Source organism: Drosophila navojoa, chromosome 3 (assembly GCF_054131105.1).
Source record: "Drosophila navojoa isolate 15081-1374.11 chromosome 3, UAZ_NAV_1.0, whole genome shotgun sequence".
Classification (NCBI taxonomy): Eukaryota; Metazoa; Arthropoda; class Insecta; order Diptera; family Drosophilidae; genus Drosophila; species Drosophila navojoa.
In genome coordinates this window covers 23,221,838-23,239,463 of record NC_142891.1, presented here as the reverse complement: position 1 = coordinate 23,239,463, position 17,626 = coordinate 23,221,838, and the positions used below count along the sequence as shown (strand labels likewise).

At 43.0% G+C, this 17,626-nt stretch overlaps 2 protein-coding genes across 7 annotated transcripts in view; one reads left to right on the top strand and one right to left on the bottom strand.

Moving 5' to 3' along the window:
• Positions 1–5,074, top strand: part of mtgo (miles to go) — a 49,812-nt gene extending 44,738 nt beyond the window's left edge. For all 5 annotated transcript variants that reach the window (XM_089257384.1, XM_089257383.1, XM_089257386.1 and 2 more), the window contains one exon: positions 66–5,074. In XM_089257384.1, coding sequence (XP_089113510.1) covers positions 66–3,877 — 3,812 coding nt within the window. In that variant the 3' untranslated portion in view covers positions 3,878–5,074. The remainder of the gene's footprint in view (positions 1–65) is intronic.
• Positions 5,075–6,804: 1,730 nt separating this feature from the next.
• On the bottom strand, positions 6,805–17,265 carry Trpgamma (Transient receptor potential cation channel gamma). 2 transcript variants are annotated; one of them, XM_030385899.2, is made up of 16 exons: positions 16,826–16,939; positions 15,129–15,171; positions 11,834–12,015; positions 11,407–11,775; positions 11,001–11,333; positions 10,763–10,945; positions 10,155–10,691; positions 9,828–10,096; positions 9,629–9,742; positions 9,319–9,514; positions 9,065–9,259; positions 8,767–8,992; positions 8,354–8,698; positions 8,020–8,295; positions 7,840–7,958; positions 6,805–7,772 (listed from the first exon to the last, which is right to left on the bottom strand). In XM_030385899.2, the coding sequence occupies exons 4-16, from the start codon at positions 11,755–11,757 to the stop codon at positions 7,539–7,541; spliced, it is 3,378 nt and encodes a 1,125-aa protein (XP_030241759.1). In that variant the 5' UTR covers positions 11,758–11,775; positions 11,834–12,015; positions 15,129–15,171; positions 16,826–16,939; the 3' UTR covers positions 6,805–7,538. The 2 variants fall into 2 exon arrangements, with proteins under 2 accessions (XP_030241759.1, XP_030241760.1); XM_030385900.2 differs by lacking the exon at positions 15,129–15,171 and having other exon boundaries at positions 16,826–17,265.
• Between the last annotated feature and the right edge of the window lie 361 nt (positions 17,266–17,626).

Sequence of the window (17,626 nt, the reverse complement as noted above, 5' to 3'; positions counted from 1 at the left end):
TAATTACCGATTGCAAATATATGTATATTCAATTAATGGGATTCCCTTACTCTGTTGCTCTCTAGACTCCAGCATGTCCACGCCCACGCACTCGCCCTCTCCGCGTCGCAATGACATCAATGGGCATTACAACAACAACAGCGGCAACAACAACATTCCAGTAGCACAGCAACACCAGCACAACAACCACATGCATAGCCATGTGCGTGGACGCCACTTGGCGCTTCAGCAGCCGCAACCGGCGCTGCAGCAGCAGCGCAACGCTGTCATCGCTAGCACCGCAGCTGGACAGCAGTTGGCCGCACCCACGCGCAGCAGTGCGGGCGGTGCGAACTCAGTGGGCACGTCAGAGGATGGCGAGGACACGTCCAGTGTGGCCGCCGAGGATGAGGAGGACTACCAGGCCCAAATCGTCGAACAGATCTCGGCCATCGACAGGCCAGAGGTGATCGATGTGAGTTCGCGTGCCGCGAAGATCATTTGGGTGCCGCCAACCATAACGGATGCGCTGCTGGTGAACGTGCAGGATCTGCGCTACCAAGTGCTGCTCAGCGACACGGGCAAACAGTGCAAATACAAGAGCCTGTACCGGGGCGAGGCGTACGAGTGCATTGTGCAGGATCTGCAGCCGGGGCAGGAGTACTTGGTGCGGCTGCAGGTGCACTACCAGCAGCTGCAGGGCAGCGTTAGCGAACCCACCGAGTTCAAAACGCCAGCCTGTGAGCCCGACCAGCCGCTGCCCCCCAAGCTGGTGTCGCGCACCAGGAGCTCGATAAATCTGCGCTGGACGGCGCCGGCTGCCAACGGTGCGCCCATTCAATATTATCTGCTGGACTATGACGAGGGGCGTGGCAATGCGCTGCAGTTCACGGAGCTGGCCAAAACCAAGGCGAAGCACTACACGCTCAACAAGCTGCAGTCGACCACAGTCTATAGTTTTCGCCTGGCTGCCGTCAATGAGATCGGCCAGTCGGCCTACTCGCAGGTGAGCAGCTACAGCACAGCCGGCAATCCGCCCACAGCGCCGATGCCGCCGCAGCTGCAGGCCTGCACCGCCAGCTCGCTGCAGCTCGTCTGGGAGCGGCGATCACAGGACGGCGACTTTCTGCTGCAGCTGCAGGATGCTGAGTCCGGACACGGTTACCTGAACAGCTACAAGGGTGGCGAGACCCGTTACGAGTGCCTGCAACTGCGACGCGCCACCAACTATCAGTTCCGCTTGCGCACGGAGAATGATGCTGGTGTTTCGCCCTGGTCCGCGGAGGTTACCTACTGCACGGCAGCGGAGCGGCCCGGCCGGCCGGGCAAGCCGCATGCCAAGGGCAAGATACACGGCACACATTTCAAGGCGCGCTGGGAGCCGCCGTCAGACACCGGTGGCTCGGATATCCTGCGCTACCACCTGGAGCTCAGCGCGGGACCCAGCTTCGAGCGCATTTACACTGGCAGCGAAACGGAGGCGATGTGTGAGCGGCTGCAGCCGGGCACCACCTATCAGTTGCGTGTCTGCTGCGAGGGGCCTGCCGGGCAGAGTCCGTTCTCGGAGATCGGGCATGTGACCACAGAGGCAGTGCCGCCAGCCGCACCACCCCAGCCCCATTGCGATGCACCACCAACGCCTTACGCAGCGCTGTTGCGGCTCACCCAGCCGGAGAACAACGGCGGTGCGCCGGTTCTGGAATTTGAGGCGCAGCTACGTTGCCTCAATGCATCGGAGCCCTCGCAGCCACAAATCGTATATCGCGGCAAGCAAGACTACTTTGTGGCCCAGCAGCTGGCGCCGGGTGGCGTCTATGAGGCACAGGTGCGTGCCATCAATCGCATTGGCGCCGGAAGCTGGTCGCCGTGGCTGCGCTTCGAAGCGGCCGCCGCACCGCCCAGTGCGCCCACTGACCTGGAAGTTGTGGTCAAGTCGGCGACCCATCTGAGCGTCACCTGGAAACCGCCGGCGCAGCTGAACGGTGCGGCTGTCAGTGGCTATAGCCTGCAGAGCGCCAGCCAGCAGCTGGACGAGCCGCAGGCTGAGCCGCCCAGCACCCAGTTCCATGGCTGCTACCAGGGCCCCCAGACGCTAGTGGAGCTGCGCAATCTGACGCCCTATACACGGTATTACCTACGCGTGCTGGCCAGCAATGCGGCGGGCGCTGGGCCCGTAACGGATGCTGTGTGCGTATCGACGCCCGCCGCTGTGCCCGGCGCTCCGCAGATGTTGGGCTACGAGTTCACCTCGCAGGAAGTCACCTTGAACTGGACAACGCCGGCGTCCCATGGCGCCGACATCAGCAACTACAACATTGAATACGGCGAACGGACAATCGCTACACCGGACGCCTGTACGCGCTACACAGTGAGCGGCCTCACGCCCGAGACAAGCTACAAGTTCCGGGTGCAGGCGGTAAATGCGATAGGCAGTGGACTCTTCAGTACCTACGTCAAGCTAACGACGCAGCCGGCACCGCCAGCACCACCGCGGCTCGAGTGCAGCGGCTCTGGGCACAACTATCTGAAGCTCAAATGGGGCGACAGCGGCAAGACGGGCTCCGTTTCGACGCTCTCGTCCGGTGCACTCAGCGGCAGCAATGCGGACTTTACCAAGTACTATGTGGAGATGTATGTGGCCAGGGCGAAGCAATTCCAGACTGTCTACTCCGGCACGAACTGCATGTGCAAGATACACAAGCTGCAGGAGCGCAGCAGCTACACATTCCGCATCTATGCGCATACGGACCGGGCCGGGGACGGTGAGTACTCGGAGGAGTATGTGTTCGAGACGGGCGCCACGCTGCCGGCCAATATCAAGGCGCCGCGAGTGCTGCACGAGGGCGTCTGCCTGCTGGACCAGGCCGGCCAGCCGCTGGTGCAGCTCACTCTCGAGTGGCAGCACTCGAAGAACAGCTTCAGCGACCGTGTCGAGTATGAGCTGCAGTACGCCATCGTCGCCTCCGATGCGGACAGTTCCAGCTCGTCCAAGGCGCGCAGTGCTAGTGGCAACAGCAGCAGCGCCAACACCAACACCAGTGCAGCACCCGTGGCGCTAAGCAACCTGGATTACCGACAGCTGTACCGTGGACCAGAGACCAAGTTTACCATAGACAATCTTGTGCCGGGCACCTGCTACCAGTTTCGGGTGTGTCCGGTGCGTGTCACCAGCAGTGGCGAGTTGTTCCCGGGCCAGACGTCAGCGGCGCTGCGTTATCAAGTGCCCAAGGAGCTGGACGCCAGCACGGCACCCTGCCACCATCTGCACGGATCGGCAATGGTGCCCAGCCAGACGACGCAGCGGGCTAGCCGCAAGCAGTCGGAAACGAACAGCGTGCACATGCGTTCGGTAAGTGCCTCGGCGATTAGCGGCAATAGTGGAGTTGGAGCTGATGCCCAGGCGATTGGGCGATTGCAGCATGAGCTGGCTGCAGCCAACTTCAATGCTTGTGGCGATCCGCTGCATCATCATCACCATCATCATCATCACCACCATCAGCCGCATCAGGCGTGCCCCGGGGAGCCGGTGGGCTCGTCTGGTCTGGCTGGTCCAGCGGCGTCTACCTTGCAGCTGCGCGGCAACAGCAGCGGTGCTCATCATCTGCACCATCAGCATCATCTGCACCACTCACACCACATGCATCATTCGCACTTGCCGCATGCCACCGCTGGCGTCATGGGCTCCACAGCTAGCAGCAACGGCCACAGCAGCGGCAGCAGCAGCAGCAACTACATCTTGCCCCACGGCGGCATGATCAGACGCTTCGTCTCCAGGCTGATGGCGCTCTACTACAATAGAAAGCGGCTGACGGACCAACAGAAGGCCGTCTTCTTTGTGGTTTCATTTGTATTTGTGACCTTCCTAGTGGCGATGCTGGTGCACATGCTCTGTGGCTGATTTGGCGATCGATCGTCACACACAAAAAATCACGTGTCTCAAAAAAGTGATTGCAAATCACTCGCATTTGTTTTTTCTTATTATTATCATTATTATTATTATTATCATTTTTATATGTATATGAAATCGATTGTACATCTCCTAAATCTCTATATATATATATGTAAGAAGGCAACAGTAATCCCACACACTTCACAAACAATTCCTTAAACAACACCAACAATATTATATACAGTATATCTATACAATGAACATTCTTAAGAACTCTTTATTTACAAGTTCACATAGATTGTTATGTGACTAACTACATGTTTAATCGATTACATTCACACACACAAGCATATGTATACTACACACAAAAATCTCCATATGTGCTATAGCATTTTGTGCAACAACCAACTCTCAATGTACATACAACTAAACAAACAAACAAAAAGAAAAACAAAAACAACAAAAACAACTAAGCTTAACCTAGAAATTCTTACAACCTTTACAAGAGCCTCTTTTACTGTTTATACCGCATTGTTGTTGAACATGGATGTATGTGTATGTTAATGCACTATAAATATTTGAAACGAAAGTTATAAACAATGAATACCGAAAATTATGAATTTATTAGACTATGCTCTATCATGGTATATGAAACTGATAACAACCACTACTATATCTGTCTGTTTGCAAATGTATATGTAACTATATATATATATATATATATAAATATATATCTTTAAACTAACGAACTATGCAAATATATAAATAACTTTAGTGCTGTACAATTGTTATGGGGAGCCAAAAAAAAAAAAAAAAAAAAAAAAGAAAATACACAAAAAAAATGAAAAACTTGACGATGGATGCAAGTAGATCCATAGCCCATTCCGAACTGTTGAGATTCGAATGGCGAATTGAAACTATGTCCATTTCGAGCTAATTTAACAGCAGACGCTTTTTTCATTCTCTAAACTTTCCATGTGAATTATTATATATACACAATTTATTATTACAAAATCGAAAATTCATAGCGCGGCTATATAAATATATATATATATCGTAGCATACAATCCAATCCAATTATAACAGAGCTTACATGAATTATATCTCGTGTTAATGGCGGAACACATGTTGGTTCTTAACGATCCCTAAAGATGCTGCGGACATTATGCTGCAAAACCATGCTAGGCAAAAAAACAAAAAACAAAATAAATAAAGCTCGTTTCTATAAATACCCACAATACAAAACAAATATATAATTATATAAATATATACATAAATATATTTTTTACACAAAAATGAAGAAAAAAAAAAAAAATTAAAACATACGAATAAAAAATAAATAAATAAAAATTATTTAGAGCATACGATAAAAAATATTTGAAATTTATAGCCTAATGCAACGCAAAGTGATTTATATTCCAATTATTATTATTTTTTCTAATTAAATAAATTAATATAATCGTTTCTTTCCATAGTTTAATATGAAATTTAATGAATAATTACAAAATATATACTGAAGATATGTATGTTTACGTCGGTAAATGGTTACAATATATATACAGAATATAAATATATACATATATATTATATTAGCACTATATATTGTACTATTTGTCGATATATTTGTTTATTATACAGGCATATATATATACGTGTGTATGTATATCTATGCATGTATCTATATGTATATATACATATACATATATATGTAATGCATATTTATGATAATTATTTGCAAAGTATATACACATATATGTATATGTATATATATATAAATGTGTATGCATATGTTTCTATATATACATATATAAATATAATTATATATAAAATAAATGCGATATACAAAAAATTGTTATGATCTTTTTAATGTGAGATGGGCTCATGTAAAAATTTGCTGATTAATCTTATCAGATGATATCTTAACCAGCAGTAGTGGGACTGCCTGGGTATCAGATGCTCTAGGATATGATATCCTATTTGTGGGAATATGTCGGAAAGTTCATACCTTGATATATCAGATTCGTCTGAATATATGCGTATTTACATATTCAGCTTCTAAGTTATATTCAGTTATATTTTATTTGAATCGCTTCCAGTAAAACACATTTCGAATCCCATCTGTGAGTGAACTGTTGGCCCTCTAGATGGTGATCTATGTATGTACATGATACTTAACAGTTATACCTGAAAGTTCGAAACACATGAATACTTTATGAGATCATGATACAGCATACCAAATATATTCCAAATGAATGGTGTATGTTTTTTTTTTTTTTACTTCAGTTGAATAGACAGACGAACACACGCCTGGATACCAAGGATACTTGACTAAATCAAGTGAAGACATTCATTCATCAAGAGACCGAGTATAATATGAGACAGATGAGATTTAAAAATTATGTACTTTACGAAGGTTACTAATTGAAATAAATTGTTATTGAAATAAATTGTGAAATAAATTGTTATTTGCGTACTTAAAATGTTTTATTCATTATTACTTTTTATTGTTAACAGTTTTTCATTCTACCGTGTTTAGCTAAAGCAATTCACACTATAAACATAAATTTGCTTGTATTGTTTTTTACTCATCTTAAATAATATATAACATAAATCATCTGTTAGTTGGACGTTATCGTATTTTGTTTGATATGTATGTAAATTTTGTATTTGTATTCGTATTCGTATTTGTATATGTGTATATATTTATATGAAAATTAAATATAACATTTAAATCAACTAGATGTTCGTTTATCGCAGTTATAGTAATATCATTAATATTATTAGTATTTTCCTGCTATTCATTGTTTAATTAATTCGTTATTTCTGTTAGTTTTAGTTGCATTTAGTTATTAGTCTAAGTCTAGGGTTTTCGTGAATTCCAACATAGTAATACAATTCAAAATTACATTTGCATTTACCTAAAAACCATCTAAAAATTTGTAGTATTGTTTATAGCAACTACAAAATATATTATATACTTATAGGTATTTGAGGATATAGGCGCTAAAATCATTAACAGTTTTGCAATTCGTTTATTGTTGTTTGTTGAGTTTGGTTAAAATCGGTGTATAAAATATTGTGGTATTTGCTTTACTTGATATATTTGTATTTTTATATATTTATCTCACTTATGACATGAAAAACATTTCGTAGTCCTAAATCCAAGTACAATAATTTAATATGCTTCCAAAAACTTGTCACATAAATATGTGAATTATTTTATTTGCTTATCTTTTTTATTACTTGTTATGTATATAATAATAATTATTATTTTTTGGTTTATTATTATTATATAAATTTATAGTGATTTTTTTCGTATTTTATTCAACTATCTCTTAAGACAGATTTACCCTTTTCGCTTATGCTAAAATTTATTTCTAATGCTAAGGCAGCTTTTAACATAGATATGGGTTAGTTACATACATATGTGTGTGTATGTATATATATATTTATATAATAATATTTGGTATTGGTAGCATTTCAAATCCCATGGCTTGTCTGCACAAATCATATACATATATAATATATATGGTAGAAATGCAATTTTTTGTGAATGAATGAATTAGAATTGAGCAGACAAATTAGCAAAAACTTTTCGACCTTTTACTTAAGTTTTTGTTAATCTATTTTGTTTAGTTGATTTTTGTTCTGTAATGTAATTCAGAGATATTCAGCCAATGGTGCCCATGGTAGAGACACAGCTGCTGCTAATCAAGGGCTCACGCGAGTTGACAGACGTATTGGATGGATCGATGGATAGTGTGAACTCCGTGGAGGCCTCAACCGAATCATGTTGGCTTTGCGTTTGCTCGTGCCGTCGCGGCTTTACCATCTGAGCGGGATCCTTGTGTGGGCCGTTTACCTGAGCAGTAGCTGCTGGATAGCTGGACACACGTTTAAGCGTCTAAACGAATTCACAACAAAAAATTCAAATAATAATAATTGAGTAGCAATAATATTTAGAAGCTTACCTTATCAGTCAATAGCTCCGCCGCATTGGCAGCTGCAATTGATTCGTTCACGGGGCAAATGTTTTTGCTTGATGAGAATTTTTTGCGTTTGCGTTTCAGAGCAGCTATGGCAGTTAGACCTGGAACAGATATGGATGTGGTTTAGCTGTCTACTACTACTAAATGCAGGGCAAGGCTCACCTGTCGTCGTGTGAAAGAAGTGCGCGCCCACGCCCCCATGCGTGTGTGATGATGCGGCTGCTGGGGGCGGTGGCAGCGTTGACCCCAGAGCTGAGCCATCTCCGCCGTTCTGCCTGTAGTTAACTGTGCACTGGGCCGAGCCCTGGGCATAGCTCACGCGCACCTGGTCATGCACAGGTGTGGTGTCATGCGAGGAATTGCAGACGGAATCCTCCGACTTGGAGCGCCCCAGCATTTTGCTCATGTTGCCCACCTTGGCGGCTTCAATCAGTGTACCTATAAGATGGTTATAATAAGAGCTTAGATATACTATTTGATAGATTCCTTAGCTTACCCCAACGTTTCTTATGGCCTGCAATGCGTTTGTTGTACTTCAGCGTGGTCTTATTGTACTTTGGGGCAGCCGTGGCGGGTGTGGCTGCTGCCGGGCTCTGAGTGGGCGTGGTGGGTGACTCAGCGCCACCTATGCCGCCAGTGGTGTTCTGCCGTCTGTGTATGAAGTTGGGCGTGAAGAGTGTTGAGAGCGTCGAGCTAAGTATCTCGTGCTGATTATCATAATTATCCAGCGATGTGGAGAACTCGGCCACCGGGGCCAAGGAGCTCGTCGAGCCTGGCGGCGCAATATTAAAGCCTTTCATGAGCCGACGCTCCTTCTGGCGATTCTTCTTGCCACCGCCACCTGAATGTGACGTAGGAGTGTGAGATTGAGATTAGAGTGTGAGTCGAGTGAATGCAAGCGCAGCTTACCGCCACCTTGTCCTGCAGTCACGTTCGTGTCCATGCCGCTGTTCTTCAGTATCTCCACCAGCTCGCAGCGGAAAGCAGAGATGTCCTGCTTAATCTCGTTGACATCATCCTCCGTGACACCCTGAGACTCCGCCTTGCGCTGCTCCACGGTGACATAGCGACGCACCAGATTACGCATTATCTGCTGATACTTGAAGTCCCTGTCGCTGGCCTGCTGTGCCTTGCGCTAGCATAGGGATTTAGTTTTAGTTAGTCAGTCTAAGATATTATTATTTATGAATTTAGTCTCTATACTTACACGTATTGTCTTCAGGTGCTCGCGTCGCGCGGCCGAGGAGCCGCTGCAGAACACCTGACGCATCCATTTGCTGGCGTACCAAATGGACTTGGGTGTGGGAATTATATTGAACGGGGGCGGGCAAGTGCCGCCCTCCTCGAAGTAGCTGATCCATAATTTAGAGCGTGCAAATTTCCACTCCACATCAGCGCGTTCCTGGAGGTAACAGATTATATATTTGATAACAGATCTATTATTTTGTTTAGTTGCCCTACCGATATTAGCTGATACGAGTGGTTCATCATGGCTATCAAGAGATTGAGCAGCACTACGATGTTGATAACCGAGTAGGTGCCAAACATGAGCATGCCCCAGAAACGTGTAAAGATCTTGATGCCATCCAGCTCGAAGCTGTCCAGATCAATCAGCCCAAAGACGGCCCAAAATAGGGTTTGCGTGGTCTCAAAAAGACTAAGGAAGAAGTCCGTATTATAACATGTAATATATTTGAATGTGTAAAGGATATAGATATAGGATATATATATTACTCCTCCTAATTACCACCTTAAAGCAGCAGAAACTTACTTGGAGAAACGTCGCCAGACGATGCAGGCATTCGGATCATTGGTGCCATTCATGTTGAGCAGGAGGCTGGGTGAGACCTCGGGACAGCGCTTCTTCTCCAGATCAGCATAGTACCTGAGTCCATGAGGCCATGAAAAATGATGTTAAACTTGTAAATATTATTTAAAGCAAACGATTATTAGACAGTAGCAATACCGACCAGAGCAGCTGGTTGAGGCCGCTGCCAAAGGCGAAGAGCACCAGGACGTAGAGGAAGAAGAACTTCATGATGTCCATGACCATGCGCGACAGCGAGACCTGCAGTGGCCCCAAGTGTGGGTTCACCGAGAAGATGTACACCAGCTTGAGGCTACTGAAAATGTTCGCTGCACTGAATAGCCCCTCGGATATGAGCATGGGGTCCCAGGTGTCCCAGCGCTCGCGCGGCAAATCCGTGGCCTGCGAATTGAACTTCATCTCCTTTTGCACCTGCACGAGCCATGTGTTAAGAGACGGAAGAAGAAGAAACTGAGTCGGTGCTGATTACCTGAAAAAAGGAAACGACGCGCAGTGCCACTGTGGCCACATAGAGCGAGTTGGTCACAAAGTCAATGACATTCCACATATCGTTGAGGTACTCCTGCAGGCCCACATCCCACAGCTGCTTCACCTCGCTCCAGATGAGCCCGCTCACCCAGGCCAGAATCAGCCACTCGATGAAGGTGGGCTTGGCTCCGCGCTTGGTGGGCAGCTGCAGCTCCTCCGTCTGATTCAGCATCGTCGTCGCGTCCGACCAGAACCAGCTGCCAATGAAGGTCTCAATGCGCTGCGAGGCGAGCATTAGCAGGAACAAGAACGTAAAGTACGAGGCGCTGTGGCAAATGAATTTAATGAAGGGCTTCCGCATGGTCTGGCCAATGCTTGAGTACGGCGCCAGAATGTAGGCCAGCGAGAATATGGGAAACAGGATGCCAATGCGAATGATGTCCAGTGTCTGAAGAGCCATGTTCTTGCGTCTAAAGCCGGGCAGGCCCTCGTACCAAATGCTGGCCAAGAGCTGTTGCACATTCGAATGCGCTACAAACTGAGTGCACGAGAGAAAGAGATAGATATACATACATAGAGATAGATATAATATGCCTTATATTGAGTTACCTTCTTCTGTCGCAGCTTGATAGCCAACTTCAGGCGATTCAAGTGCATGCGCTCGCCATGCTCAAAGACCGGTCCAGTGGGATCGTGATTCAGCAAGATCTCCAGCTCGTGCGAGGTGCGTGTATGATCTAGCAAGGCGGTAGCAAAATCCTGGCACTGCTTTCGCAGCTCCTGATATTCGTTCTGAAAGATAGACCCATAGCTATGCATCATATCCCATTTCGCATATCTGGCTTACCTTAAATTCGTGTTCCAGAAAGCTGAGACGTCGCAGCTCCCAGGATAGCTCGAAGGCCGTTAGTATAGGATCCTTGGAGGACAGTGCTATGAGACTGGGACTGGCCAGCGCACGATAGGCATTGATTCGAGAGCGCGAGTGCCGGAGCGAGTCCTCCTGCCGGGACAGGACGCACTCGTCGCAGCCGCAACGCACATCGTGCGGCATGGGCAGAACGGCGCCACGATCGAGCAGAATTTTGATGATCTCGTAGTTGTCCCGATGGGCGGCCAATATCAAAGGTGTTATGTCTGGCGTGAACGTTGAAGTTTCCTCCGAAGTAGACTCCCAGCTCTATGACGAAATTATTGAGAATGTAGTTATGAGAGAGAGAGAGAGAGAGAGAGAGAATGGAGGTACTACACACATGATTGCCCTCATTCTGGAAGGTAACATTCTCGTGATCCAGCAACACCTCCACGGCCTCCACAAACTCCTCGGAAATGGAGTGCAAGAGCGCATCCTTCGTGTCCACATTGTAGTTAATGAGCAACTCAACCATCTCCAGATTCTCATTATCAATGGCCATCAGCAGGGCGGTGCGGCCCAAGGGATCGACACAGTTGACATTGATGTAGTCGGTGTCCTGTGCCTTCTGCAACATGCGGCGAGTGCCCGCCATGTCGCCCCGCTCCACAGCCAAGAGGAACTTCTTCTCCTCCAGCGTTAGCTGGCGTATCTCCTGATGCGGCCGTATGGTGTTCTCCTCCTCCATCATGCCGTGTATGCTGTGGCGCTGCAATGAGATTTGATGCCTGTCAAGGACCCTTGCTCGAGCAGCTCAGCTCAGTTACCTTCACACGCCGGGCCGGCTCGATTTGGACGGCTATGTGACTGCTGCCGCTGCCCTCGCTGCCTGCGGACTTCTTATCACCAGCATCTGTACCATCCACACCATTCTTGATCTTACTCAGAATTGGAGCGAGCACGGATTTCCGGCGTGCCGGACTAATGAAGTGCAATTTTTTTCCTTCGTCTGTAGAGGAGAAGGGAAGTGATTGTAATTTTGGTAATCGAATAAAGGATAATTGAATATTGATCTAATCTAGTCATTTTCCTCGATATATACGTCTGTCTGTTCTCAACAATAAAAGTTGCCGGCAATTAAGAATTTCGCCCGATTGCATCTGCTTATTATATCCATATTCTCGTCGCCCACAAATCCTGCTGGTGGCCGAGTCTACCCTAATTATGCTGCTCAAGGATGTCTGCAACAAGACAAACTTAATCTACTGCAAAATGGCCTTGCGAGCAAACACGGCGACAGTCGCAAGGCCGCAGCTGTCGCGCCGATGGCCTTGTGTAAAATCAAAATCCCATTAGATTTTTATTAACTCGAGGCTGATAGCTTAATCGTAATCAGGAAGCCATTAGCGCCAAGGGATAACAGCATCAGTGGCAAATTACAACAACCACAAAAACCACAACAACAACAAGAATAATAATAATAATAATAATGTGGCAAAGGCAAATGAAAGCAAACAATCATAGCAAACACACGAGGCGTATGCGTAATATTATATGAGAAATGGGCTAGAGGGAAATGCAGTTGGTCGCGGTGCTTCGTCAAGAAATCTGGGTCAATAGCTGCTTGCTTTTTTATTTTTGCTTTTTTTTGCATACGCTTATTATATACAGAGCACACACACATGCACAGCCCTTCCTGCTGGGGTGTGCGAGCCCGCTTATGAATTGTTAAAAGGAACCGGGCTGAGGACGGCAACATTCAACATTTCATGAATATATGCATCATGCACTTTACCAGGTTATTTGCAGACAGCAGCACAACAGTCATATGATATATGTATTAAAATAAACCTTTGCACTTTTACCACCTGCCAATGCATATATGGGAAAGCCTAACATAGTCGAGGGTTTGCCAGGGCGAGCAGATTTTAATTATAATATGCAAATGTTTAAGGACAGCGTTAAAATTGTAGAATAAATTTATTTAAAATTCCAATAAAACATTTGTTTATTTATGGATATTATATTCATTTTGTTGATTTTTATTATTATTATTTTTTATGATTAATGGTAATTAAAATTAAATAATCTCTCTCTCTCTCTCTCTCTATATTAATTTTTGTCATAGGAATTACTCAGTATTTCCTCAGCTCGCCCTACATATATATTCTGGTTTAGGTAGGCTTTACTGTGGCTACATTTTGCGAGCACTGACGACCTTCATCACATACATATGTATATGACGAAGAGTCCGCAAATTTGTTATGTATTATGCCCTACGTCAATATTTCCCTTTTAGTTTTTCAGAGTTTTACATTTTTAACGTTTGGCATGTAAATATGTATGTGAGAAAAGTTGATATTATTAATTCGTTTTCATAAATTACTTTATATATTTAAAAAAAAATACAATATATTTAAATATCTCTAAAAATATTTTGATTTATTTTTTATTTATTATTATTATTATTATTATTAGTATTAAAATTGATTAAAAATGCTTTAACTAACCCTCAAATATATTTCAAATTTATAAATGTTGATGAAGTGGTGAGTTTTTCTTTAGTTAGAATGTTTATAGAAATGCTTTAAAAATATGATTGCAGTTTTTTGTTATTATTATTTTCTTTTATTTATTTGTTTTTAATATTATTATTATTATTATTTTTTTTTTTTGACTGGAGATGAAGTTTACTAAAATAAAAATGCTAAAATACTTACTTAAAGTTGTAATCTATTCTAAATTAAGTCATTTATAATATTAATGCATTAAATGCATACATAAACCATATTCGATAAATATTTAGAAAGTGTATAAACGTATTCGGTTTGGTTAGCAACCATCCTTTCGAACAAGCTGTCTTCACTTTTGCAGCTGGTAACAGCGAACGTTGAACCTTCATTGATTTGCCACAGACACAGCTAGTGTGTGCATGTGTCGGTGTGCGTGTCTGTGTGTGTCTGTGTTTGAAAAATGAGACTGCGCAGGAGCCAACCTAACCTAGGTGCCTTGCCTTTTGGTTGTCGTAGGTCCTGAACACGCAACGCCACAAAACAAAAACAAAATGGTCAACTGTTTCCGACAACCACTTTGCCACACTCGCACACTCACACACACACTCACACACAGACAGACGGGTGCATAGCATACACCTACACACATACACATATGCATGTATGTATATCTGTATGTGTGTACATGCAAATATATAAATGCAGCACCTTAGCGGCTACAATGTAATCACAAAACCATTGAAACGCTATTGATTGACCTAAAAAACAATCTAACTGTGCGCTAACACTTTAACACAGCAACTCTTAACAGATTTTGACCCGGTTGCCACACTGCCAGCACCGTGCTCAATCCCATTTCCTATTCGATTTCCTTGCTCAATTTGGAAAGTTTAGCAAATCATAAAAGGACATTCAATAATCAGAAGGAGGCGTGGTTATTCCTATAAAGTAATATATGTGTTCTAGATCAGATGTAAAATGTACATCTATATGTATAACTGTCTTTCTGTCTATATGTCTGCCTATGTGTCTGTCTGCCTAGTTGGCTGTCCTGCCTGTCTGCTTGCCTCTGTATCTGTCTATCGACTCTCTGGCTCTCTGACGATCCAAGAACTCAAGGTAGTGCTCAAAGAGCAAAGCTCGTCTTTGAGCTGAAGTGAGAGTACGTAGACGATGAGACTACCTTGCCCTATATAAATGGGAGCCTGCTGCAGCGGCACTTCAGTCTTTTCTTCTATATTCTGGTGTGCGGACGTGCAGGGTAGTGAGGACGTATAGTAACTAATTAAACAATAGGTAGTTAATAATATTAAGTGAATATTAATCAATTTTGTAATAGTTTATGCGGGTAAACTAAGAAATTGTTCAAATAATTTTTATGCATGATTATTCAGATTATGATTATTAAATAAGTCGTTATTTGTAAACGTTTTATTTGTAATGTTTTTTGTTAATTTGTATATAAAAATGTAAAGATAATATAGGAGATAATGATATTCGTTAAGTGAGTATAATATTTATTTTATGCTAAATTACTTATTATGCTTTATTTACTAGCCGTGTAAGCCATCTAAGAGTTGGGTTTCTATTTTTTAAGTATTTTACTTACCTTCGCCTTCTTCTGCCGCTTTGACATCGCTCCATTTCGACAACTACAAAAAAAAAAGCAAAATACATTTATGTGTTAGTACGGTTAAAGCATAAGCATAGCCTATAAGTTAGTGGTATTTTAGGAAATGACAAAACAAACAAAAACAGTAAGGGGAATTATAGATATGCATTGACAGTTTAATGAAACAATACACAAATATTGAAATATGAATTGCAAAGTAAGTTCCCCTTAAATCCAACGGAAGCTGATGCTAACACTGTTGCACATACATACATACAAGATGTTTAAGGAGCAACCGAGTGGAGAGCACGAGAGTGGCCCTCAAGTGTCCTTGTTGCCTTGATGCCGGCATCAACTTGTGCTTATGTTTGTGCTTGCGGAATACGCACCCTCGCGTCCTTGGCACGTAGTACTTGGCTCTCAGAAGCCTCACACAAAGACAACAGAGAAGGACATGTCAAAGTCCGAGCCAAGTTCTAATATCTAACAAAATATCCTCTTGCAATGTGAGTGTATTGTCAAACTTATTTGCAAAACTTTCAATTACTCGATTGTAACAATGTAAGAAGACTGTCTAAGCAAAGAGCGGATAATAAAGAAATACGACTGAAATTAAATTACTGCCCATACGCATTAATATACAAATACATACATACATACATATGTATACATACACATATATTGCATACATTTGAGAGGGGAGAGAGTAATTGCGTATGTATGTATGTATGTAGTGCGCCTAACAAAACGGCAAGTTAATTCGCGATCGCACTAAGGTTTTAACTCCCACGTCCTTTGCTCTCTGACAGAGCAAGATAGCGAACACGAAGTCAACTTTGCTCTCTTTTCTTTACATTCGAATTCGCAAGGTTTGGTTAAAGTGAGCTTTTTTAATGCTTTTTTAATAACGGCACCAAAGCAACTTGCATTAGTTTTTGCTAGGCGAGTTGCAGTTGTGAACATTATTACGAATATACATTTGCACTTATGTAATATACAACATAAAATAACAAATATATATTTATATATATAAGTAAGCATGCCCTTCTTATTTGGCAAAGTTACATATTCGCAACGCTGGCTTCCAATTAATAACAACATTTTGCTGCGTTTAGTCGCAACTTTGTTGCCGTTGGCATTTTCCTGATGTCAGCTGTTGTTGTTGCTGTTGTCCTTGAGCGCGTTTTAATTCAGGGCACTGCACTCACTGTGACCGAAGCGCCGTCTATTAAAGGCCACCCGACAGTGGCTCCTTGCGTGGGTGCTTTTGTTTTGTATTTTGTGCTGCTTTTCTCAAAGAGTTTTAACTATGGCAAGGGTTGTAAGTGCAAATCTTGTACTTAAGCTGGTTTTAGTTACCTGTTAGGTAACCATGCATTGAAGACGACTGAATTAACTTTAATTAAATGTAGTTTTAAAAATGTATAGCTGTTAAATTCTTCTAATTATCGTAGATTGCTTTATAACCAAAATTGGTTTATTAGACAGACACTCTTCTTAATATCTTTGCAGCACACAAATTTGCAATTTCCCATTGACTTGGTTTGAAAACTGCATAAAATTTAGTAACTGGCACAAGTGGCCAAGCCACTTCACAGAGACAGAGAACAAACAAAGCAGTATATATATACCGGGGGTTGCTCGGCTATCATCAGCCATTGTGAGCCCTCGGTCTTTCCCATTTGTGCATTTACCTTGAGTTGAGATTTCCTCTTGAGTGCGGCAATCGAGCGCGTCTGCTGTCGAAGCACCTCCAGTGCAATGTTCACGTCAACTTTCAATCGGCAACACAAACAACTCAACAAAAACTATCCAAATTTGCAATTCAAAATACAATTTTTGAGAAAAACTATAAGAAATTGCCAATTAATCAGAAAGTCAATTGAAATCTTTACGTCTTTGCTTTGTTGTTGAATCACTTAGCCCAAACAAGAAATATGTATATTTATATATTTGTTTAAATTAATATTTTGATAGATTTTCCGTTTGCATTGTTTAATCACGTCGTTTTGTTTCTATAAATAATTAAATTTACGCAATCTTTATGGAATTTCTTCGCAATGTTATTGAGAATATAATTCAACGTTTTTCTTTTAACTTTGTACGCATAAAATATAATTGTTTGTTTATTTGAGTTTTGGAAAATTCCAATTTCAAATTTGATAATATTCACAATATTATTGTCTATTTAGTAGATCTAACATAAATTTTTTAGCACTTTGCTTCACTTCACAGTCTGTATAAAGTCGACTACACCTTAGAGCACGCGATCAAATTAGAATATCTATATATATGTAATTATATGTACTTCCGCTATATGCATAGTTAGTATAGCTATGTGCACAATCAAGTTCTGCAGCCAAAAGAGAAGTTTTTAATAGGGTAGCGCTTAAGGGCGTGAGAAAGTTGGGTGTAGGTTGACCTATAAAGCAATTATTGCTTTTTTGAAATATTGACATCAAAAATTTCAGTTAAAGAAGTTTAGGGCGTGTTGG

Coding starts and splice junctions, on each gene's coding strand:
- Trpgamma (XM_030385900.2), bottom strand. CDS start 11,757: ATGATGGAGGAGGAGAACACCATACGGCCGCATCAGGAGATACGCCAG. Junction 10,692..10,762: donor TCAAGCTGCGACAGAAGAAG/GTAACTCAATAT, acceptor TCGTGCACTCAG/TTTGTAGCGCATTCGAATGT. Junction 7,959..8,019: donor CTTCTTTCACACGACGACAG/GTGAGCCTTGCC, acceptor TATCTGTTCCAG/GTCTAACTGCCATAGCTGCT.